Source organism: Anabrus simplex, chromosome 14 (genome assembly GCF_040414725.1).
Source record: "Anabrus simplex isolate iqAnaSimp1 chromosome 14, ASM4041472v1, whole genome shotgun sequence".
In the NCBI taxonomy this organism is placed as follows: domain Eukaryota; kingdom Metazoa; phylum Arthropoda; class Insecta; order Orthoptera; family Tettigoniidae; genus Anabrus; species Anabrus simplex.
This window is the reverse complement of record NC_090278.1, coordinates 100305315-100330983: the sequence shown is the minus strand read 5'-3', so window position 1 is coordinate 100330983 and position 25669 is coordinate 100305315. Positions and strand designations below refer to the sequence as shown.

The window sequence follows — 25669 nt, the reverse complement described above, 5'->3', positions numbered from 1 at the left end:
TTCTGATTCTTGTTCAGAATTATTGAACAGATCATATAATGTTTTGTTGTAGAAGAATTAACTGGAGATAAACTCAACATTTCTGTACAACATAACCTCATTTATAATTCATTTCTTTTCAGAGTATTTCATAGAATATTTTATGGCTTCGTCTTTGTTGGCATGCCCCATCTGTTCTCAGCCAGGTTTTTCGAGCGTCGATTCGTTGCGCCATGGGCTCATCAGTGCTGCTACACGAGAGTTGATCTGCCCTGTATGTCACGACGTTTTACTTGGCCTCGATAAATTTACGATTCACCTATTCAGCCATTCATTACAGTCTACTTATGTGAAAGAGTGTGATGTGCAGCATGTCATTCCAAGCCAATTAAGATTGAACACTTCCAACAATTATTTGTCAGGAACAAACAGTGCAAACGAGACCAGGTGTATGCAAAGTAATTCCTATTTTACACCTTTCCAGAATAAAACTCAAAAGCATGAATATGATGAAAAGACAGTGAAGGAGGAGGGCTCAAAAAACTTTAAAGCAGGTGGTAGTTGTAGTAGTGATATACCTGTAGCAAATAACTGGAATTGTGAGAATAGAACTTCTACCCACATTGTGGTACAAGATAAAGTTTGTGTTGATGTTGACAATAGTGAAGTTCCTCTGAATCTCTGCAGCAATTCAGAGTTGAGTGCAAGTGCTGTAGAAGTTACTACCTGTGAATTCTGTAAGTTTTCATTTCCTGACTCAACCATACTAGAAATTCATCGTCAGTTGGTGCATCAGGATGGGGACACTTCTAAGTCTCCTTCCAGTAACAAGGTAGATGATCGTCACCAATTTCCCTGCCATGTGTGTCAGAAGGCATTCAAGATGCGAGGGAGCTTGATGGTTCACATGAGAGTTGCTCATGGTGGGATTACACCTGGTAAGTTTTTATTGTACGTCCAGTTAATCCTACTTGGTCTCAAATTGATTGTATTACTCTTCCAGATGATCGCACCATTTTCGATAGAGCTTCCTTACTCAGATTGCATGTTTAGGAAAGAGAAAAATCATACAAACATGATGTGAAGTGATACCTGTATTAGCAGAGAGGAGAGATCCTTACTTTAAGCTTGGAAGGGAATCATTAACCTGCTCTTAGAAGTAAGTTATTCTTAGTTGTATGCCTATAGAAGAATTCAAACTGAGACTGTGTATAATTGTGAGGGTCTTCAATCTGTCAAAACTAATTCAGGATAAAATACATTAAGAAAATATTTAGCCGGCCTGAGTGACTCAGACGGTTATGGCGCTGGCCTTCTGACCCCAACTTGGCAGGTTCGACGGTGGCTCAGCCCGGTGGTATTTGAAGGTGCTCAAATACGTCAGCCTTGTGTTGGTAAATTTTTTTTTTTGGCACGTATACGAACTCCTGTGGGAATAAATTCTGGCACCTTGGCGTCTGTGTAAACCGTAAAGGTAGTTAGTGGGACGTAAAGGCAGTAATGTTATTTATTAATTATAGAAAATAGCTGAGAAAGAAAACACTTTATTCTTCAAAATGATACCATTAAACTCTAATGAAATGTTTTCATTTTCACCTATTTTCTACATTTATTTTATCCTGAGTTAGTTTTGACAGATTGAGGAACTGCACTGTTTTGTCGAACCTACTGTAACATGTATAATTAGCTGGCAGTGATGCTATTGTCTCATCATGAAAGCAATGAAACTGTTGTTCTAGATGTGGCTGCTCTATGCTCGGCATATACACTGTCCTGTCACTTGCTGGGCCTAACCATAGCAGACCAATGGTCTTATCACTGGGGATACTTGGGGTACGTAAGCTACTTTGCAGCCTAAGCCCCCAGATGGTACCATAGCAATTTTATTGGGGGTACCTGTATTTTGGAAACAGTAAAATGTTGTAATGGAATTCATTAACCATTCACATGTGAAAAGCGTGGAAAAAGACATGAAACGTTACCTAAAGTAACATAGAGGAGAGATCCTTCCTTTATACTTGTCCCTAGAAGTTTTTCTACTTATTTAGAATTAGTTAAAAAGAGAGACTGTAATTCCGAGAAATGATACCATTTTCTGTGCTTGTATCGGCTGGGCATAATGAAGGCAAGTCTCCATTGTCTCTGATACAGCTCACAGTCCTGTTGGCCAAGCCTTGTTTCATACTTGTGACTTTGTCCATGATCGAACTATAACCTATGTCTTGCGGACGGTCAACAGAAGTTTTGGTGTCGCTTTAGGAGGACTTGAGGGGATACTAAATGCTTTCTAACCAAACCAGACCAATGGTGTAAGTAACCAGTGGTCTAAGCAGACCTATGCTGAGGGATTCTAGAGGCCTAACCTGAAGGATTGTCCCCAGATCCTTTTACTCATCATGCTAAGAATGGTCTTGTCGCATGCCGTGCAGGTGTAATTCAACTTTTGTCCACTCTTCAACATAGAATATGCTGTTGGGCAATGTTTTTACTGTACAGGTTAAAGTGCCAATATTGACTGCCCTAATTACTGAATTCTGACGCCCTGAGCTGCACCATGTTGTATTTCTAACTTGTATCTTGACTGCACACATCAACCATGTTGTGTTATTTCAGGGAAGTTGGTGTTGCCTCCTAATGAATCAGAACAGCAAGTAGAGGCCCGCAGCTTCTCCTGCTCCACCTGTGGCAAAGCATTCAAAAAGGTACTAATTTCTTGTTATTCTCTACAAGAATGGTTACTCATCATGTCCCAGTCCGTTGTAATGGATCTGTAACGGTGATACAGGGTAGTTGTCTTCTCGTCTCACTCCCTGGGTGATGGTTTTACACGGCTGTATGGACAAACATTACTGTAAGTCATAATACCTCCTCTCCTTATGACCTGATGGTTTCTGTTGGTAGTGTTCCCACTCTTATCACACTTCTTCTTTAGTCTGACATTTTTTATTCCTCTATGATGTTATGTTGTATAGTTTGTCCAATAAGAGAAGGGTGCTGATCGTTCAGTCAGCTGTTATTTACCCATGCGTTTGCCAGGCTAATATCTGTGATTATTTACAGCTGTCATTCCAGGCATTATAGCTTGTCATTTCACTGTATGTACAATTGTACATATTCCAGAAGTGTTATTACTTCATTATAATGCCTTTGTTGAGTGCTTCGTTATGACATGATTACACACATTTTATGGCAATATCATTGCAGTACGGGTAATAATATTTTAGAATGCATGCCATTGCTATTCGTAGCTTAGTGAAGCGAAAAAGAGTTTCATTGTGAAAACTGAACCAGATTCAAGCACAAATCGGCTGATGTATATCTCGCAACACACTTTGCCATTGTTTTTGCAGTAGTTTTCATCACGGCTACGTCTGTCAGATGCCTTCTCTTATTGAATAAGATTTAGTGGTTGCCACATCCATTCTTGTGTATTATTTTTCCTCGATAATAGAGGTTACTGGTAGGTCTGTTTTGCGTACAGACTATGTTATCCGAAGGTCATGTGTCCAATGTAAAGGTTGCATAAAAATTTGATCATCTTATTCATAAGTATCATCACAGAAGAAGAAAAGAATTTGTAAATTTCTTCTTGGCGTGGGAGACAATGGAAGTTTGGAAATATCTTGTAACACATTAAGTAACTGTGATGGTTCCAATTCTAAGGACCGAGCTCGATAGCTGCAGTCGCTTAAGGGCGGCCAGTATCCAGAAATCGGGAGATCGTGGATTCGAACCCCACTGTCGGCAGCCCTGAAGATGGTTTTCCATGGTTTCCCATTTTCACACCAGGCAAATGCTGGTGTCAGTGCAACTTAAACAAAAAAAAAAATTCTCAGGCAACTGCTTGAAAATGAAATGGCTCCAGAAATTAAAACATTCTCCTTCCTTATGATCATCGATGCATGGAAGTCTTACATGTGATAAATATCATTTTTGATCTGTATTGATGATAATTGATTGAAATAATAACACTAAGTTGTTTTATTAGTTTGGCCACCTGATCAATACAATAAATCTTGTCTTTGTTTAATTACATTGACATGTTAATTAAAATGGTACATGTTTTGCCTTACAAATAGGCATCATCAACAATGGGTTTAACCTTGAAATAAAATCAGGCACCGGATTTACAATAAATAAAACTAATTTATAAAAAGCCTTGAAGAGACTTGAAAAAAAAAATTAACATATTATGGTAAGAGACTAGTATAATGTTGGTTTTAAATCTATGCTATGGTTGAGAAGTTTACATTTGGTGGAAGTATTTGCAATAGTGACGTTGGAAGACTACTGTTATAAGTAAAATGAATAAAGCAACATTTTGTTATAGACAAGTGGTAAAATTGCTATAAAATGAATGTTGACCTACTAGCGGTTAGAACTAGATAATAATGAGAATCACGATCAACATCTTATTTTTTAAAACATAATGTTGAATAAAATAATATTGAAAGATTGTCAAGTGACCTGTAATTATTTGTCTACGTAAGATAAAAGTCAAAAAAGTCAACAACTTTTAGCTCATAACATAATAAGGGTTACATGAATGATGTTGATCCAGGAAATCTGTTAGCTTGCATCCGGGAGATAATAGGTTCGAATCCCACTATCGGCAGCCCTGAAGATGGTTTTCCGTGGTTTCCCATTTTTACACCAGGCAAATGCTGGGGCTGTACCTTAATTAAGGCCACGGCTGATTCCTTCCAACTCCTAGGCCTTTCCTATCCCATCGTCGCCATAAGATCTATCTGTGTCAGTGCGACGTAAAGCCCCTAGCAAAAAAAATGAGCCAGGATATATCACTGTAATATTTTTTTAGTATTAAAAACTTCATTTTTTTGTCCGTATTGACTCAAGATTTTACAATACTTGGTAAAGCTAAAGGTTCCACCTATTCAATACATTATCATATGGTCTGTTTAGAACATCACATATTTATTTAACTTATTATAACACACATCTTTGGGACCGGATTTGGCAATCCACTATGCACTCATCAGCCATTGAAAGTTTAATAGCAAGGAACATTCAAAAAAGTAAAAATATGCTATAGAATCAGTATAGAATGTATGCTTGGCATACTTTTAACAGCAAGTCCTATTCTACATGAAAAACATTAAAAATAGCTAGATAACATTGACCCATTGTACTATACAAATAACATGTCTTGTTTTGAAAAAATACAGTATTATTTAATACGTCTAAAATTATTTTGTATATGATTGAAAAAGTCTATGATTTGGTGCAGCTTATGTACAAGAAATTCATATAAAATTGATAAGTGATTCTACGAAGCATTTGCCATTTTAAACCACAGTTTTTAACAGCAAGTCCTATTCTATATGAAAAACATTAAAAATGGCTAGATAACATTGATCCATTGTATTATACAAGTAACATGTCTTTTTTCAAAAATTAGTATTATTTGGTGCGTCTAAAATTGTTTCTTAGGTGATTGAAAAAGTCTATAATTTGGTGTAGTTGATGTACAGGAAATTCATATAAAATTGATAGATGATTCTAGAAGACATCTGCCACTATTAAAGCACTGTTTTTTTGGTTCCTTATCATATGCGACTTATACTGTTTGATAATATATACAGGTTCTTCTTTCTTAAAAATTATTGACAAAACAGTCTATGTTTGACTAATATAAGGAGTAGCAGTTTTCTGATATGTTCAATCTTATTTTAGTATTTGAACCTGCTTCGTAAGTATTTTTTCAAGATAAATGACTGTATGGCTGAGGCCGAAACTATGGTTGAGATCTTGAATATTATTTTATATGCCAGGTGGAAGTGGACAGTAATTAGTATTAATCTCGAACCAGCACGGACCTAAAAAGGAAATTGTAAATTGAGTATGAGTTATTGAGAATGAAATGCGGTACTATAGGAAAGAATTAAAGATATGAAACTCACCTCAGGTTGAATGTAACAGCTTGTAGAGAGAGTGAGGAACAAATGCTGAATGTCAATCGACAGCCGGCTGGCTCAGCTGTGAGGCGGGACGTATTATGTAGGGGAAGGGAAAGTAGGAGAGGTTGCGGTCGCGTGTATCTGTGTGTCAGGGGGGGGCGTGGGCTTTGTCGGGGATAATAAGCTAGCGCGCTACGTAATATTTTATGTACTGGTTGATTTTTAGGAATTTTTAAACTGTTAACAATGAAATAATCAATCCCAATTACAATCTAAATGATATTTCGGAAAAACCTACAATTTTATTTGACTTGCGAAACTAAGTCGATAATGGGAGCTTGCATTAGCTAGGGAATGATAGTGGCATATAATGGTAAGACTGGGCATGGACAGCGGAATAGGCAAGAGGAGCGGTGACCCGAGGTGAGACCTCTTACTGCCAGAAATTCAGTCCACCTGGCCGAAACACATTTTCAAGAGGAGTAGCCTCCGTGCTCGACGTAGGGTGTATTCTGGAGCTGGACACCGGGGTCAGTGGGCGTCTGGACAGGCTAGGAGCTCCTTTATATAGCACACACGACGTTCCAGGCACGCGCACTGAGGGCTGCGCGTCGAGGCTCGAAGAATAACACACTGGCACGCGTGTAGCTGGCTGGCGGATCGAGAAGGGAGCGACGGACATACAACAGACATGTATCTTGAAAAAATACTTACGAAGCAGGTTCAAATACTAAAATAAGATTGAACATATCAGAAAACTGCTACTCCTTATATTAGTCAAACATAGACTGTTTTGTCAATAATTTTTAAGAAAGAAGAACCTGTATATATTATCAAACAGTATAAGTCGCATATGATGAAGAACCAAAAAACTGTGCTTTAATAGTGGCAGATGTCTTCTAGAATCATATATCAATTTTATATGAACTTCCTGTACATCATCTACACCAAATTATAGACTTTTTCAATCACCTAAAAAACAATTTTAGACGCACCAAATAATACTAATTTTTGAAAAAAAGACATGTTACTTGTATAATACAATGGATCAATGTTATCTAGCCATTTTTAATGTTTTTCATGTAGAATAGGACTTGCTGTTAAAAACTGTGGTTTAAAATGACAAATGCTTCGTAGAATCACTTATCAATTTTATATGAATTTCTTGTACATAAGCTGCACCAAATCATAGACTTTTTCAATCATATACAAAATAATTTTAGACGTATTAAATAATACTGTATTTTTTCAAAACAAGACATGTTATTTGTATAGTACAATGGGTCAATGTTATCTAGCTATTTTTAATGTTTTTCATGTAGAATAGGACTTGCTGTTAAAAGTATGCCAAGCATACATTCTATACTGATTCTATAGCATATTTTTACTTTTTTGAATGTTCCTTGCTATTAAACTTTCAATGGCTGATGAGTGCATAGTGGATTGCCAAAACCGGTCCCAAAGATGTATTTTACAATAAGTTAAATAAATATGTGATGTTCTAAACAGACCATATGATAATGTATTGAATAGGTGGAACCTTTAGCTTTACCAAGCATTGTAAAAACTGTAATATTTGTCACAAATGGAAGATAGTAATTGCTTTTACTCAAATAAAGTCTCAAATCCCAGGTTGATTAAGAAATAATACGAAATATTTTATTTTAGAGAATACATACTTTACTGGCTTACAACAACTATTTCTGCTACGTCGCAGCGCTTCCGTAAGTGTTTTGTTTGTCCAACACTCTCGTCTGTGATGTCTTTGCTCACTGACGTTCTTTGGTGTTGTTTTATTGATTTTTCTCATTCGATCGAATTTGATGGGCTGTCACTTCATGTGCATTAACTGATGCATTAAACGATTTATTGGTCCAGGGATCATGCTATTTTCCTTTTAAAATATATATATATATATATATATATATATATATATATATGTATTGGTCCAGGGATCATGCTATTTTTCAACAAAATACCCGCACTCCCATTCGCTAGAAAGAGAGCTAGTTGGTGCCAGCCCTGGTCCTCAAGAAAGAAAAAAAAAAAAAAAAAAAAAAGAAAAGAAAAAACTGACCGCGCGAGCAGCGTAATGCAAGACATATGGCCAAAGATTAAAAAAATCGCAGACATAGCCCTCCCATTCATCGGTGCCAGCCCTGGACCTCAAGAAAGAAACAAAAGACTGCGCAAGCAGCGGAGTGCAACACCATGGACTCTTATTTACAGCCAGTAAATACCTATACATATTTCTTGCTAGTCCCGACGGTATTTCTTAATCATCCTGGGATTTGAGACTTTATTTGAGTAAATCAATGATTACCTTTCGTTTGTGACAAATATTACAGTGGTATTTCATGGATCACCATCGTTCACGTAGCCCATAATAAGTTACCCTCAGCATCGTCAAATGAGGCGCCTAGTTCCAAAAGTCGACATCTACATTTTTTCAAGTTTTTGGGAAAAACGAAAAAACTGTTAAAGTTCATCGTAATATAAAAATTCAGTATATTTTATCTGATGTTTGTTACAAACTGTTATGTAAACATAAAAATAGGGCCAGAGGTAAATTCAGCTATTTGTTTAGGAGATATTTATCATTAAAAATTGCAGATGTCTACTTTTGGAAGTACAGCAATGGAAAGTAGTATTTTGGAACGAACTTCTTGCATTTGTCGAGTTTTGGAACAAAACACTGGATTTTGCTAAATAAGGATTATTTTAGCCACATAATGTTGTTATGCACTTGTAATTTAATAAACACACAAAATTTACAGTGAACACAATTTCTAGCCAATTACATGAAAAATAGTATGCTGTAACATAATAAAATACAATCAGTAGTTCGTCACATGGATTAAATTTTTAAGTCGTTATCCACTTCCCTGGGTTCACAAACGAAGTCGTCTGTCACGTCACCTTCCACCACATTTTCTTGATCCATGCACTCCTTGTAATATTGAAGTTCTGCAATGTTTTTCCACCCTTCCCCGAAGTGAAGTGTCAGCAATTTGTTCATGTATTCATCTTTTCTTCTTTGACGGCTACACCAAGAGGAAACTGAATTTTATCGAAAGTTACTGTCTTTCCCTTTTTAGTAATCCTTTTGAAGTCAGTTAAGTCACTCCTATAATTTTGCTCTCCACGAAGAAGAGTAGAGGATTTTCCTCTCCTAAATACAAATCTCTTGCATTTTAAAATGCCATGACCCTGGTGCTTTAAAGGATGATTGCATGCTGCTTTTCCAGTCATACACCAGACAATCAACACCTAACGTTTTCACCGTGCCAAACTGCATGAAGATATTAGTGTAGGTCTCTGGATGTATAATAGTGTCCCTCACTCTAATCGCCTTTTCAATTCTCCCAAAGATTCTGTCTGGCGATATGAAGGAGTGGCCTTCAACAGGAAACACTATTTCCACTTCCTTAACTTGTGCGGGGGAATCGTTAAAAAGCCAATAGCAAACCATTCCAATAATGATACTATTTTTATTTTGACCCCCACAGCCATCAGAAACCAGATAAACTTTTCTGATATCTGTAAGATCAAGATAATTAAGTCTGTCATAAACACAGGAAGCTATTTCGTTAGATCCTTTCGGACGACATGATTCCAGCCACTGGTATATAAAAGTGTTTTGTATAGTTTGATGCTCATGCAATATTCCTACACAGATTGTAAAATTGTACATATACAATTGTCTGGAATAATATGTGGCTTGGTCTGGTAATTTTGGTAAAGGTAATTTTTTTTGGCAGTCAAAACTTAGTATCAGTTCATTATTTTTTTGATTACGTAGAACATCATAAAATGCTTGTGCCCTTAATTTATGTACACTTTACTCGGTTATGATATTATTCTTTTCATGAGGAATGTTACAGTTACTAATTTTAGCTTTCAGCAACAAGCATTTCGAGCAAGCATCACTGGCTGGAGTGCCAAGTCCAATATTATATGTCTAAAGTAAGCTGCCTTAACTCGTAGCTCGGTTGATACTGACTGGTTGTAACTTCTCCACAATTTACTAATGTTCAGCTCACTTGACAAGTACTGGCGACTTGTCCTCTACAATAGTGTAATTCACTAACAACAGTTAATTTCTCAATGAACATTTTCATTGCTAGCCTTTTATTTTCACTGTGTTTGTTACGAGTATCTCTCCTCGTTTGTCTATAGGTGGAAGACCAGTTTCAAAGTGACGCTTATAAGCCGGCCTACCCTGTCTTTTGATATCTGCAAGATTCCTAGAAAAGTCGCCCTGCAGACAGGTACAACAGGTTGCTTACCGGGTTGTTTTGTTGCTCTCTTCACGAAATACTTTATTGAAATGTTCTTATTCTTATTAGTGCCATTACTCACAATTCTCCTTGGAAGTGCTGCTGCTGTATACTTGATTATAAATGCGTCCTGGATAAGCTTCTTCGGCGTGCTGTAGAATATGTTATAAAAATGTTTGATGTCCCTTGTTGTCAGTGTCTGGCACTGAAATGCTCCCTTCTTGTGACTGCATACTGGTACTTTTGGGGGCTGTGAAAGAGTGTATCTGAAGAAGGAACATCTCTCTAGATTCTCCTCCATGAACACATTTTAATGTAACGATTATGTACGAATTATTGCTAAACAATTTCTTGTTCTTAGTCCAGTTTTCGGGGTCACGGGAACGTTTCCTCCCACGACCAGGTACAGCAGGTGATACTCTTAATGAATTTTCCATTGTCTTTGAGAGCAGCACTGAATAAATCAGAGGTCAACAGGTGAGTCAACTATCGAGATAACGAATACTGCGTAAAAGCAGCATATTGTCACATTAGAACAAGCTTGGCGGGAACACTTAGAAGGAAGTTAATTAACACAAACATAGTTAATTTCTACAATTGTCAAAAGTGTGCAGGAATACACCGTCTATAAATAAAGCATCATAAATGTCGAGTTTTGGAACACATTTTGGAAGTTACATGAACTTTCTTGTAGAAAATGTCGGATTTCGAAATGAGTTGCAAATGTCGGATTATGGAAATAACTTGACGAAGCAGATGTCGAGTTTTGGAAATGAAGTCAAATATCAATACTGAATATTAACCACAAATATCGATTTCTGGAACATCTTACGCCATTCATTTGATGCGCCTCTCGAAGAGGGATAAGAAGATGATATAGATGTTGATTCCCATAGGGAATCTGAAATATTTGTCCTGAATGAGCAAATTTATAATACCAATATAAATGGTCCGTTATTGGACATTATAAATTTTCCAGCTAGCTCATTCTTGGTTGCCAGCGTTTCACCCTCGTGTGCTAGGGTGGGCTCATCAGTTGGTACCTAGCACACCTACCAATACGCTGGCTAGTGCATACCGTGGAGGCCACTGCGTAGGCTAACTGGAGCCACCCGCAGTGCCAATGCACTAAGAGACTTTGTCTCATCACTAAAAATTGATGCCTGCTTGGCCATCAGATGATATAGATGTTGATTCCCATAGGGAATCTGAAATATTTGTCCCGAATGAGCAAATTTATAATACCAATATAAATGGTCCGTTATTGGACATTATAAATTTTCCAGCTAGCTCATTCTTGGTTGCCAGCGTTTCGCCCTCGTGTGCTAGGGTGGGCTCATCAGTTGGTACCTAGCACACCTACCAATACGCTGGCTAGTGCATACCGTGGAGGCCACTGCGTAGGCTAACTGGAGCCACCGGCAGTGCCAATGCACTAAGAGACTTTGTCTCATCACTAAAAATTGATGCCTGCTTGGCCATCAGATGATATAGATGTTGATTCCCATAGGGAATCTAAAATATTTGTCCTGAATGAGCAAATTTATAATACCAATATAAATGGTCCGTTATTGGACATTATAAATTTTCCAGCTAGCTCATTCTTGGTTGCCAGCGTTTCGCCCTCGTGTGCTAGGGTGGGCTCATCAGTTGGTACCTAGCACACCTACCAATACGCTGGCTAGTGCATACCGTGGAGGCCACTGCGTAGGCTAACTGGAGCCACCGGCAGTGCCAATGCACTAAGAGACTTTGTCTCATCACTAAAAATTGATGCCTGCTTGGCCATCAGATGATATAGATGTTGATTCCCATAGGGAATCTGAAATATTTGTCCTGAATGAGCAAATTTATAATACCAATATAAATGGTCCGTTATTGGACATTATAAATTTTCCAGCTAGCTCATTCTTGGTTGCCAGCGTTTCGCCCTCGTGTGCTAGGGTGGGCTCGTCAGTTGGTACCTAGCACACCTACCAATACGCTGGCTAGTGCATACCGTGGAGGCCACTGCGTAGGCTAACTGGAGCCACCGGCAGTGCCAATGCACTAAGAGACTTTGTCTCATCACTAAAAATTGATGCCTGCTTGGCCATCAGATGATATAGATGTTGATTCCCATAGGGAATCTGAAATATTTGTCCTGAATGAGCAAATTTATAATACCAATATAAATGGTCCATTATTGGACATTATAAATTTTCCAGCTAGCTCATTCTTGGTTGCCAGCGTTTCGCCCTCGTGTGCTAGGGTGGGCTCATCAGTTGGTACCTAGCACACCTACTAATACGCTGGCTAGTGCATACCGTGGAGGCCACTGCGTAGGGAATCAACATCTATATCATCTGATGGCCAGGCATCAATTTTTAGTGATGAGACAAAGTCTCTTAGTGCATTGGCACTGCCGGTGGCTCCAGTTAGCCTACGCAGTGGCCTCCACGGTATGCACTAGCCAGCGTATTGGTAGGTGTGCTAGGTACCAACTGATGAGCCCACCCTAGCACACGAGGGTGAAACGCTGGCAACCAAGAATGAGCTAGCTGGAAAATTTATAATGTCCAATAACGGACCATTTATATTGGAGGGATAAGAACTCGGCAAAATCTATTTTTCGTAAAAAATGTCAGATGTCGACTTTTAGAACTAGGCGCCTCAAATGATTCTACTTTTGATCCAGCATTCAACACGTTAGCTACATTCAACTGTCATATTGCCTTTTTGACCAACATTTCAACAAACGTACATGTCTTAACAACGTTATAGCATCATATCAAATGAGATGGTCCATCGATGTCGAATATCAACATTGTATATTAACCTTCAACTACAACCTCGTACTTCGTCATCAAAGTGAACTACATCACCATCAACATTTTTATATGTTAATTTTCTTTCAAGTCTCTTCAAGGCTTTTTATAAATTAGTTTTATTTTATTGTAAATCAGGTGCCTGATTTTATTTCAAGGTTAAACCCATTGTTGATGATGCCTATTTGTAAGGCAAAACATGTACCATTTTAATTAACATGTCAATGTAATTAAACCAGTGGCGGCTGATGGTTTAAAAGTTCAGTGGTGCACAATTTTTACCAATGCTATAATATGATTACAGGCTAATTTTCAAATCTAGATACATCAACAATACTTTTTTATTATTAAAAATCAAACAAACATTTTACATTTCTATTTTCAGGAATATTACTATAACGCATTAACATTTTTTCATTTAAAAACTCTTTTACCATACTGAAACGAAACACTTTGAGGTAGCCTAATTCCGGTATTGAAAAAATATCCTTTTGTAATGTATCTGGTTTCAAAATTAAACGTCGCGTGGGCCTTCCCATTCGTTTCACCTCGGATCGTTCCTCGGCAGTCCGTTGCGGAAACGGCCTAGACATTAAAGACTGCACCGAATTCATGATCTGGCGAAATATCACTAACTGATAAAAACGCACAATAATAAAAACAGCATGCTGACACGAATGTTTACACAATGAAATCAATAAGCTACTTAGCTTGTACGCACATAACAAAGCTCACGACTATACTGAAAGAAATGGCGGTGTTTACAGTATTATCTAATTTAGAGACATTAGTTATATATCCAGCCACGGCTGACTTGATGCGTTGCTCTAGCCAGGACGAATAGCTCTAGCTAGCTCCTTACGGAGCGCAGCGAGGGATCCAACCGGCCGTGATCCAGCAGATGAACTTCCATCCGGTGTCTCTAGATGACACTCCTGTTCGATAACAGAATCTCACATTGAGCAGCAACGGTCTCCAGCGACTTCGCTAGTAGTTGGTTACGTAGGAGCACGGCCGATGTTATGCGTCGCTCTAGGTAGCTCCTTAGCGCAGCGAGGGATCCAGTCGGCCGTGGTAGAAGGAGCCAGGTTGATAAACTTCCATTTAGGCAATGTATAAGAAGCCACGCCTATCTTTTACTCTCCCCGCGCACCCCTCTAGCAGCCTAAAAGCACACTTCTAGCAGCCCCGCGCACACCTCGAGCAGCCCAAGTTTCATCCTACCTCAGGTTGACTTCCTGCTGCAAAATTTTCGGCTCCTGCAGTGAACATCTAAGAGTACCGGCTTGTAAAGTACCCTGTATTTAATATTTGCTCTTTCAAGCTCTTGAAAGGTTTGTCTTGTTGAATGAAAATACAGTAGTTGAGTAATCCAAATGATAAAATTCTACCTAAAATAAATATAAAAATTTAATGGGGGTAGCGCAAACCTGCAACCTTATGGAGAAACCGCCCCTGAATTAAACAAAGGCAAGATTTATTGTATTGATTCGGTGGCCAAATTAATAAAATAACTTAGTGTTATTATTTCAATCAATCTCAAATGTTGCTGGCCAAAATATGCCATTTAAAGATATCTAGCCTGTGTAAGCTAGAATGTGGAAATTCTGTTCCAGGAGCAGCACCTGAGCCAGCACATGAAGACACATGAGGGTAAGCAGTGGGAGTGTGAGGTGTGCTCCAAGATGTTCACTACCAAGTATTTCCTCAAGAAACACAAGCGGCTGCACACAGGTGACTTACTAACAGCACTCTACTCATTAATCAGAGATGCACCACATTATAGTTTTATGAATAGAGCTTTCTTCCGAACATGAACAAATAAAATAACTGTCATTTATTCGTAAGCAAATCCTACCCAATGGCTTCAGTTCGAAAATCATTGATAAAATAATCAATAGCTTCAAAAGCAAACAGCAAACGAACCCAGAAAGGTTGGAAAATTAGTTAAATATACGTACAATAATCCCAGTATTCATGCATTAACCAGTCTGGTGAGAAAACAATTATAGGATAGCTTTTTTAACAAACAACAATACCAAACACAGAGTTTTCAATTATAACACAAAAGGACGATAAAGATCTAGACTCAGGAATTTACAGTTTTGCCTACTCGCAGTGGAAAGTATCTTATGTCGGACAGTCAGGACGAAATTTCACTACAGTGAAACCTCAATTCACCGAGCTCGATAGCTGCAGTGCGGCCAGTATCCAGTATTCGGGAGATAGTAGGTTTGAACCCCACTGTCGGCAGCCCTGAATGTGGTTTTCCGTGGTTTCCCATTTTCACACCAGGCAAATGCTGGGGCTGTACCTTAATTAAGGCCACGGCTGCTTCCTTCCCACTCCTAGCCCTTTCCTGTCCCATTGTCGCCATAAGACATATCTGTGTCGGTGCGACGTAAAGCAAGTAGAAAAAAAAAAAAGAAGACACCTCAGTTCTCCGTTTTTGGAGAGACCACGGAAAAAAACGTACAACTAAGGAAAACAGAAAATCCGGGAATGAATGAACCATCAACTATTTGGCTAAACATCCCAAAAATGAAATATGTATGCTTACAATCTTACAAACACCCCTAAACCAAACCAAACTACAGTCCCAATGGCCTTCCGTCTACCAAGCGACCGCTGCTCGGTCCGAAGGCCTGCAGATTACGAGGTAACGCATGGTCAATGTGATGAATCTTCTCGGCTGTTATTCTTGCCTCTCTAGACCGGAGTCGCCATCTCACCATTAAATAGCTCCTCAGTTAAAGGTAATCATAGAATGAGTGAACCTGGAACCAGCCTTCATATCCAGGTAAAAATGCCTGACCTGGCTGGGAATCGAACCGGGCCCTCCGGGTGAGAGTCAGACAAGTTAGACCGCAGGGCTGGCTTCAAACGTTAATTACTGGTATGCAACTTAAAAATCTTGAAACTTTACATTCACTTGTACCGGGAAAACTTCATCAGTTTCTTCTGAAAACTTCTTTCAGTTCAGCAACTTTGATCAGCCAAACTCTTCTAAAAATCTAGCAGCTGTAACGCCAAGCCAAACAACAATCAACCACAAGTAGTTTTTAATTCTCTAATCTAATAAAATAAAGCACATTAGATACAAAAGCGCCCAACATGATGGCAAAATCCCTTTTTTTTTTAAATCTTCCATTGTAATTTAGTCACGGGTATACTGTTCGTAGTCAGTTTATGGTAATCTTGTACCACGTAAATTAGGCCTACATCGACATTTAAAGGTTATGTTGAACTTGAGATAATCGGTTTCAAATGTAGGTATCGATCCTAAAGTTCTTGAATTCATTATATTCAATTCTGCCCGTCACTAATAACAATCAAATTTAAAAGAGAAAAAATATCATTAACACTTCCGAGATTACGGTTATTCACGACCTTGACTCAGTTGGAAAGCACGCTCGCTGCACAAGTCGGTACGTCTGCAAAATGATACAAAATTTTTAAACGTAACGTGCGCAAAAAACCGACTGCAGTTTTTATAACATTTTAGCACAAGAACTTGAAATTCCCAGTCTTATATTAGAACCAAAACAGTAATAGACAATCCCAAAACGTCCCATGACTTTATGTACAGTATGTAAGGTGCAACATCTGTTCTGGTCTCGATAACATAATCGTATACGATAATATTCAAATACTAAATTTGTGTTAGCTGTACCGGTACTAACGAAGGAGCCGTTTCGATTCCTGCCTGAATGCCTAGCGACTATACAGTGCCCTGAGGGAAGTGCCGGAAACCTATTCACCGATACACTCCGGGGGGAGGGGGAAGCCATGTAACCCTGGACATATTGTAGACGTTTTGCAAGTACGAACATTTGACGAAACTCGTTCAGTCTTCAAGTAGAACTGCCGAAATGCGCTCTGTTTCCTTCCAATTGTTGTGCACTCTCTCTTGCTTTGTGTTTTCCAAGGATTCTCTAAACAGTACCACCCGAATGCTATGTTAAGACGGTCCCTTAAGCAAGTTCACCACCGATCGCTTTTCCAGCACAGTAGGCTACCGTACATCCTCAAATTACCGCAATGACGGGACGTTAACATCAATATCCGTAAGTAGGCCATAGCCGTCCTTTCGTGAGATACAGTTTCTTGAAAAACACATGATTGAGGATTTAACGTTGATGGGACTGAAATTTCTAGACGCTTCATCTGGGAAATTGTTTCTTCGAGGAACGGATAATGCAGGATTTTTACCACTTGATTTAATTAGGATGCTCACGGGATCACGTAATTTGAACGAATAATATGGGAAAACGTAGTTTCCGGGAATGTATAATCGAGGTTCTACTGTAATTGTCAGTTCAGTTAATTTACTACCATTAAGCAAGAGTAAGGTGAACAAAGGGAAACTAATGAATACTCCAGAAAATATTCACATCCTTCTGGATCAGTCAATGAATAAGGATAAAAAACCTAAGTGCCATGATGAAGCAAAAAATGCTATATATGTGCATATTTTAGGATATTTAAAATTATTAGAAAGGAATTACGATAAATCCATGAAGAATACAAAAAGCATTCGAGCCCTTGATTTTCCACCAAACTTCCCCTCTTCTCAAAAGACGACAGCGAGTAATGGTGAGGTAGACACTCCTCGTCCTCCTCACCTTGCTGCAACAAATACACACCATGGGTGCAGGGCCACAGCCAAGGTGGGGCAACGCTCTTATACCGGGGTAAGTGTGACTAATTTCAACACAAGTTAACCAAAGGAAGAAGGTTAAAGATAACACCCGCAATCATATTTTTTCTCTCTTGGTTGCAGGTCGTGTCGCAAACTAACTAACCATTCAATGTACAAACTTATGAATCTCAGAGTAATCTTAAATTCCACCACAGACATCATTAGCCTCAACATACAAGATACAACTAGGAATTTTCCACTTCAAACATGGTTTTATAACAAGACAGTTGACATTTCTACGTTCCATGTTATGGGAACACAAAAAAGAAGAAAGACATTTTCTAGTCATCAATTATAACATGGTTTTAGAAATGTTTACTAGCCATAGGTTTTAACCAAAATATGCATAACTAAGTTCTTAACCTCCTCCCACAACTCCCATGTTTTCAAAGGTTTAACATAAAAAAAGTTTTTTTAAAAAATATGTTAGAGACTGTGTTAAGATTCACTTTTATGAATTTCTACCTAAATCAAAAAGTGTAACTGATGATGTTTAGTCAATCTAAACAAAAGATGTTCAGTGGAACCTCAATTCTAACGTTTTTGGAGGGACCACGGGAAAAAAAGTACAACTAGGGAAAACTGAAAATCCGGGAACGAATGGACATTCAACAAAATCACAAAAATGAAATATGTATACTTATAATCTTAAAAACACCCCTAAACGAAACCAAACTGCAGCCCCAATGGGCCTTCCGCCTACCAAGCGACCGCTGCTCGGTCCGAAGGCCTGCAGATTACGAGGTGACGCATAGTCAGTGTGACGAATCCTCTCGGCCGTTATTCCTGGCTCTCTAGACCGCGGTCGCCATATCACCATTAAATAGCTCCTCAGTTAAAGGTAATCGAAGAATGATTGAACCTGGAACCAGCCGTCATATCCAGGTAAAAGTGCCTGACCTGGGCCCTCCGGGTGAGAGGCAGGCAAGTCAGACAGCGGGGCGGGCTTTAAACATTACTTACCGGCACACGACTTTAAAATCTGAAATGTACATTCAGTTCTACCGGGGAAACTTCGTCAGTTTCCTCTGAAAACTTCTTTCAGTTCAGCAACTTTGATCAGCCAAACTCTTGGAATAATCTAATCCCCGTAACGCCAAGTCAAACACAATCGACCACAGTAGTTTTTAATCCTCTAATCTAATAAAATTAAGCACATTAGATGATATAAAAGTGCCCAACATGATGGCGAAATCCCATTTTTAAAAATATTTCGCGTAATTTGATCACGGGTATACTGTTCGTAGTCAGTTTACGGAAATCTTGTATCGCGTAAATTAGGCCTATGTTGACTTTTAAAGGTTATGTTAAAGTCGAGAATACAGCATGGTTTCGAATGTAAATTTCGATTTTCAAGTTTTCGAATGCATTATATTTACTTCTGCCCGTCACTAATCACAATCAAATTGGAAAGAGAAAAGATTTTACAATGCTTGGTAAAGCTAAAGGTTCCACCTATTCAATACATTATCATATGGTCTGTTTAGAACATCACATATTTATTTAACTTATTGTAAAATACATCTTTGGGACCAGTTTTGGCAATCGACTATGTCATCAGCAGCTATTGAAAGTTTAATAGCAAGGAACTATGCTATAGAATCAGTATAGAATGTATGCTTGGCATACTTTTAACAGCAAGGCGCCCATCCTCTTTTGAATACAAAATCTACAGAAAATCGACACACACTGCCACTACCATCAAACACGACTCTGAACATCCTCCTAGTCATAAAAGAGCTACATACAGAGAGCATTTAATGTACCCATGTCCAATATAGAACGTAAAAAAGAACTCAACACTATATGCAAGATCGCATCTTATAATGGCTACAACAAATGTTTTAACACCAACCCAAGACTAAATTACAAAAAGAAACACCCAAAACAGAAACATATGCTACGTTCACCTTTAACTCTGACATCTTCCGATTAACCAATATTTAAAAAAAAAGAAATGTCAATATTGCCTTCAAAACTAACAATAGAAATTTAGATATTTTCTACAATTCCAAATCGGTTAATGTACGAAACCCATTTGATAGATTAGGTGTATATAGGTTTAATTGCAACGACTGTACCAGTGTTTACCTTGGACAGACTGGGAGATCATTTAATATCAGATACAATGAACATGTCATTGCCATAAAATATAGAAAATTTTCGACAATAGGCCAGCACATACAGGTATACAAACACAATTTTTACGGTATCAACAAGGACTTGGACATCATCGAAGCAATAAATAAAGACCTACTCTTAGACCTAATGGAGCAATGTTACATTACTCTAGATCAATATTACAATCCCAATTGCAATCTAAATGATATTTCGGAAAAACCTACAATTTTATTTGACATGCTTATTTCATTGATTAATAGTTTAAAAATTCCTAAAAATCAACCAGTACATAAAATATTATGTAGTGCGCTAGCTTATTATCCCCGACAAAGCCCACACCCCCCTGACACACAGATACACGCGACCGCAACCTCTCCTACTTTCCCTTCCCCTACATAATACGCCCCGCCCCACAGCCGAGCCAGGTGGCTGGCGTTTGTCATTCAGCATTTGTTCCTAACTCTCTCTACACGCTGTTACATTCAACCTGAGGTGAGTTTCATATCTTTAATTCTTTCCTATAGTACCGCATTTCATTCTCAATAACTCATACTCAATTTACAATTTCCTTTTTAGGTCCGTGCTGGTCGAGATTAATACTAATTACTGTCCACTTCCACCTGGCATATAAAATAATATTCAAGATCTCAACCATAGTTTCGGCCTCAGCCATACAGTCATTTATCTTGAAAAAATACTTATGAAGCAGGTTCAAATACTAAAATAAGATGGAACATATCAGAAAACTGCTACTCCTTATATTAGTCAAACATAGACTGTCTTGTCAATAGTTTTTAAGAAAGAAGAACCTGTATATATTATCAAACAGTATAAGTCGCATATGATGAGGAACCAAAAAACTGTGCTTTAATAGTGGCAGATGTCTTCTAGAATCATCTATCAATTTTATATGAATTTCCTGTACATCAACTACACCAAATTATAGACTTTTTCAATCACCTAAAAAACAATTTTAGACGCACCAAATAATACTGTATTTTTAAAAAGACATGTTACTTGTATAATACAATGGATCAATGTTATCTAGCCATTTTTAATGTTTTTCATGTAAAATAGGACTTGCTTTATAAAACTGTGGTTCAAAATGGCAAATGCTTTGTAGAATCACTTATCAATTTCATATGAATTTCTTGTACATAAGCTACACCAAATCAAAAACTTTTTCAATCATATACAAAATAATTTTAGACGTATTAAATAATACTGTATTTTTTCAAAAAAGACATGTTATTTGTATACTACAATGGGTCAATGTTATCTTAGCTATTTTTAATGTTTTTCATGTAGAATAGGACTTGCTGTTAAAAGTATGCCAAGCATACATTCTATACTGATTCTATAGCATATTTTTACTTTTTTGAATGTTCCTTGCTATTAAACTTTCAATGGCTGATGATAGCATAGGGGATTGCCAATACTGGTCCCAAAGATGTATTTTACAATAAGTTAAATAAATATGTGATGTTCTAAACAGACCATATGATAATGTATTGAATAGGTGGAACCTTTAGCTTTACCAAGCATTGTAAAATCTTGAGTCAATACAGACAAAAAAATGAAGTTTTTAATACTAAAAAAGAGAAAAGATATCATTAACACTTCGGAAATTATGGTTATTTGCGACCTTGACCTGAAAAGTGCGCTCGCTATACAAGTCGGAACGAGGGCGAAAATGTAACGTGCGCAAATAAAACGACTGCGTTTTTTTATAACATTTTAACACAAAAACGTGAAATTCCCAGTATTAGGACCAAAACAGTAATAGGCAATCCTAAAACCTCTCATGGCTTTATGTATGTAAGGTGCAACATCTGTTCTGGTCTTGATAAGATAATCGTATTATTCAATTATTAAATGTACAAACGGGTGTTGCACAAACTTATGAATCTCGTAGTAATCTTAAATTCCACCACAGACATCATTAGCCTCAACATACAAGATACGACCAAATTTTAATGTGTTCTGTATACTCATGTTCTAACTTATTGTAACTTTTTACCTTTGACCACAGATATTTTAACTTCATGCTACTGTATATTGCATTTCCATCCCGCATTAGACATCCGGATGTCTAACATAATAACAACTTGTGATTTTGTCTAATGGCTGGAAACTAATCATGTACTAGCTGATGATGGCCGCTACTAGTGTAATCTATTTACAATAAATTGTGTATTGATTGGTGGAAAAACACATTTCTTGTCTATACAACGTAATCATATACGACAATAGATTTGTGTTAAGAAGGAGCAGTTTCGACTCCTGCCTGAAAGCCCAGTGACTATACAGTGCCTTGAGGGAAGTGCTGAAAACCTGTTCGGCGATACACTCGAAAAAAGTAAAAATAAAAATAAACATCTAATCCTGGACATAATGTATGAACATTTGACGAAACTCGTTCCGTCTTCAAGTAGAGCTGTTGAAATGTGCCCTGCCTCTTTCCAATTGTTGTGGACACACTCTGCTTTATGATTTCGGAGGATTCTCTACACAATACCATTCGAATGCGATGCTAAGATGATCCCTTGTGCAAGTTCACCGCGGATCACTTTTCCAGTACAGTACTTCCTCAAATTACCACAATGACGGGACATTAACACCAAGATCCGTAACCATGTTGTAGCCGCCCTTTCGTGAGATACAGTTTCTTGAAAAACGCGTGATTGAGGATTTAGCGTTGATGGACTGAAATGTCTGGACGGTTGATCCGGGAAATTGTTTCTTCGAGGAACGGATAATGCGGGATTTTTACGACGTGATTTAATTTGGATGCTCACGGGACCACGTAATTTGAATGAATAATACGGGAAAACTTAGTTTCCGGGAACGTATAATCGAGGTTCTACTGTAGTACTTGTCAGTTAAATTTGCCAAAGGCAAAATAAAAAGAATTGATTAGGTGGACAATTTCTCAGCTTGATTTTTTGATAGTTCTTAGCATTAACTGCAGCTCTGGGTATGCTAGATTTAACACTCCTTCATTTGATTTTAGAGCAGTCCATAGAATATGAAGCCACATTTCAATTATTTCATTCAGCTGTTTTTTTGCTGTTTTTAGTGACGAAACAAGCCTTCTTTGGCTAGGCTTCAGTTAAGAGTGATAGGATGTGTCATTTCCAGGTGAGATGCCATACAGCTGTTCAACCTGCAACAAGACGTTCACATTCCAACAGTCGTACCACAAGCACCTCCTGTACCACAGCGACGACAAGCCTCATGTGTGCACCGAGTGCGACCGAGCCTTCAAGGAACTGTCGACTCTCCACAACCACCAGCGTATCCACACGGGAGAGAAGCCCTTCGCTTGCGAGACTTGTGGTGAGAACAGGACAGCTGTTAGTTTCTCCCTCTCGCTCTTCTTCTGCATCATCTGTTTTGGTATTATTTCCTCCTCCATCCTCTCTTCATGTCCAAACCATCTTAGTTTACTCGCCATAAGTTATGAATTTCATTATGGTCCATATTGTCAATTTATCACTATCAAAGGGTAGGAAAGGTCCACCTATTCAATACCATGAGAATGTACAGTATATTGTCTTATAAAACTGGGACTAGTTTCGACCCCATATATATTGGGTCATCTTCAGCCGCACTCCAATTGGAAGACATAAGCACACATATAACCAATAATAATATAAACACTCTGGTATGACACAATTTACAGTCTTAATTTAAAACATTGATGAGGTCCGAACAACATACTTGAAACTAAAAAACACATCAAAACTGCTGTGGTTGATGCTGAATTATTTCATCGTTCTTACAGCAGCCAATGTTCTTGAGTTGATCTGGGAGTTGGTATCCTTACCTGTGCAAACGAGCAACTTGATTGATAATTTGTTTGTTCATTAGTAATATGGGTAATAACTTATGTAACATTCATAATTTGAATAGGTATTCCTTTCATCAGATGTAGTGATCTGTTGTTTAATTTGTTTTGAAGTGAATGTCTGAAAAGAAAATCATTTGAAGTAAATAATTGAGAAAAGAAGAGGAGCTAGAAGATCGAGCTATCGGATACCAACACCAGACTGACTGTTGAGAGGGAGCAGGAGTGTAGCTTATGATGGTAGGGATGTGGGGGGTAGGTACATTTGAAATGATTGGTGGACTTAACGCGCCTTTTATACTTTGTGTATATAGGAATGATTATATAAAACAGAATATTAGATTTTTCATTAATATCATTAATATTATGGTTAGGGTTAAAGTACTGTTCTAAAGGAATGTAACAGTTCTAGCATGGTGCCCTTCTTATCCACTTTTAATATGCTTAGATCTTGGTCAAATGATGTAAAATTATGTTTTAAGTCTGTCATGTATTTTGCCACGGCAGAGGAATGATTGTATCTTGAAGCATTGACATGTTCCATGAATCTTATTGAAAAATTACGTCCTGTTTGCCCTGTATACAGTATGTACTTGCACAGCCATTGCATTGCAGTTTGTAGACGCCTGATTGAGAAAACTTATTAGTTTGATTGATAGTACGTGTATTAAAGAAATTTGAAAAATTGTCATTATTTGTTTTAAAGGCTATTTGTTGGTTATGTTTCTTGAAAATATTAGTAATTTGGTATCTGTTTATAGTAGAAATTCAACATCTTTTAGTTGTGTTGAAGATTTTATTGTCCGACTCGTTGGCTGAGTGGTTAGAGTACTGGCCTTCAGTTCAGAGGGTCCCGAGTTGGATTCCCAGCTGGGTCGGGGATTTCAACCTTCATTGGTTAATTCCATTGGCTCGAGGGCTGGGTGTTTGTGCTGTCCCCAACATCCCTGCAACTCGCACACCACACATAACACTATCCTCCACCACAATAACACGTAGTTACCTACACATGGCAGATGGCACCGACCCTCTTCGGAGGGTCTGCCCTACAAGGGCTGCACTCGGCTAGAAATAGCCACACAAAATGAATTGTTATTGATAAATTGTGCATTATAACCATTTGATTTAGCTATTGATCGTACAACATTTAGTTCATTTTGAAGGTCTCTTTTGGATAAGGGGGTGGTGAATGCTCTATTTACCATACTATAGTATGCTGCTTTTTTATGGGATTGTGGATGGAGAGAATCATTTTGGATTGTACTAACTGTTTGAGTTGGTTTTCTAAAGATATGATAAGATGGTCGGTTGGGATGTCCAGTAATTAATACTTAAATCTATATAATTCAGATTCTGTTGGGATTCAGATTCCAGTGTAAAATTAATATGCAGATCTAGTTCATTTAAACTGGATAGGCTCTTGGCCGCATTTCCAAGGTCTTGATTTAGTATAGCCAGAACATCGTCCACATAGTGAGCCCAGTAGCTGATATTATTGAAAACGGGTTTGTTTAAGATCTTTGTGTATTCTAAAGTATCTAAGTAAATTTCTGACAATATCCCTGCGACTGGCGATCCAATTCGAGCATCAACCACAGCAGTTTTGATGTGTTATTTAGTTTCAAGTATGTTGTTCGGACCTTACAATGTTTTAAATTAAGACTGTAAATTGTCATACCAGAGTGTTTATATTATTATTGGTTATATGTGTGCTTATGTCTTCCAATTGGAGTGCGGCTGAAGATGACCCAATATATATGGGGTCGAAACTAGTCCCAGTTTTATGAGACAATATTCTCATGGTATTGAATAGTTGTACTTCTTTGCTGTTCATTCCCTAGACCACAATATTGTATGCAAACAGTAATAACCTCATCTCCCTATTTCCGTATGCTTCCTTTGTCTCCTTTACAATTTTGTCCATAACCATTAGAAACAGAACGGTGACAGCCCACTCCAGTGTCTTAGTCCAGTTTCATTTCTAAACCCTCTTGTCCTTCCAAATGGCATCT

General features: G+C 37.9%; 1 protein-coding gene across 9 annotated transcripts in view; it reads left to right on the top strand.

Moving 5' to 3' along the window:
* The window catches only part of LOC136885212 (zinc finger protein ZFP2), a 69530-nt gene that overhangs the window by 671 nt on the left and 43190 nt on the right, over positions 1-25669 (top strand). For 5 of the 9 annotated variants that reach the window (XR_010861501.2, XM_067157646.2, XM_067157640.2 and 2 more), the window contains 4 exons: positions 123-917; positions 2593-2681; positions 14601-14718; positions 22949-23163. Coding sequence is in view for 8 of the 9 variants with exons in the window: in XM_067157646.2 (XP_067013747.2) it covers positions 123-917; positions 2593-2681; positions 14601-14718; positions 22949-23163 (1217 nt within the window). In the remaining variant the exon portion in view is untranslated. The remainder of the gene's footprint in view (positions 1-122; positions 918-2592; positions 2682-14600; positions 14719-22948; positions 23164-25669) is intronic. The other 4 variants (XM_067157644.2, XM_067157645.2, XM_067157642.2 and 1 more) reach the window with 3 other exon arrangements.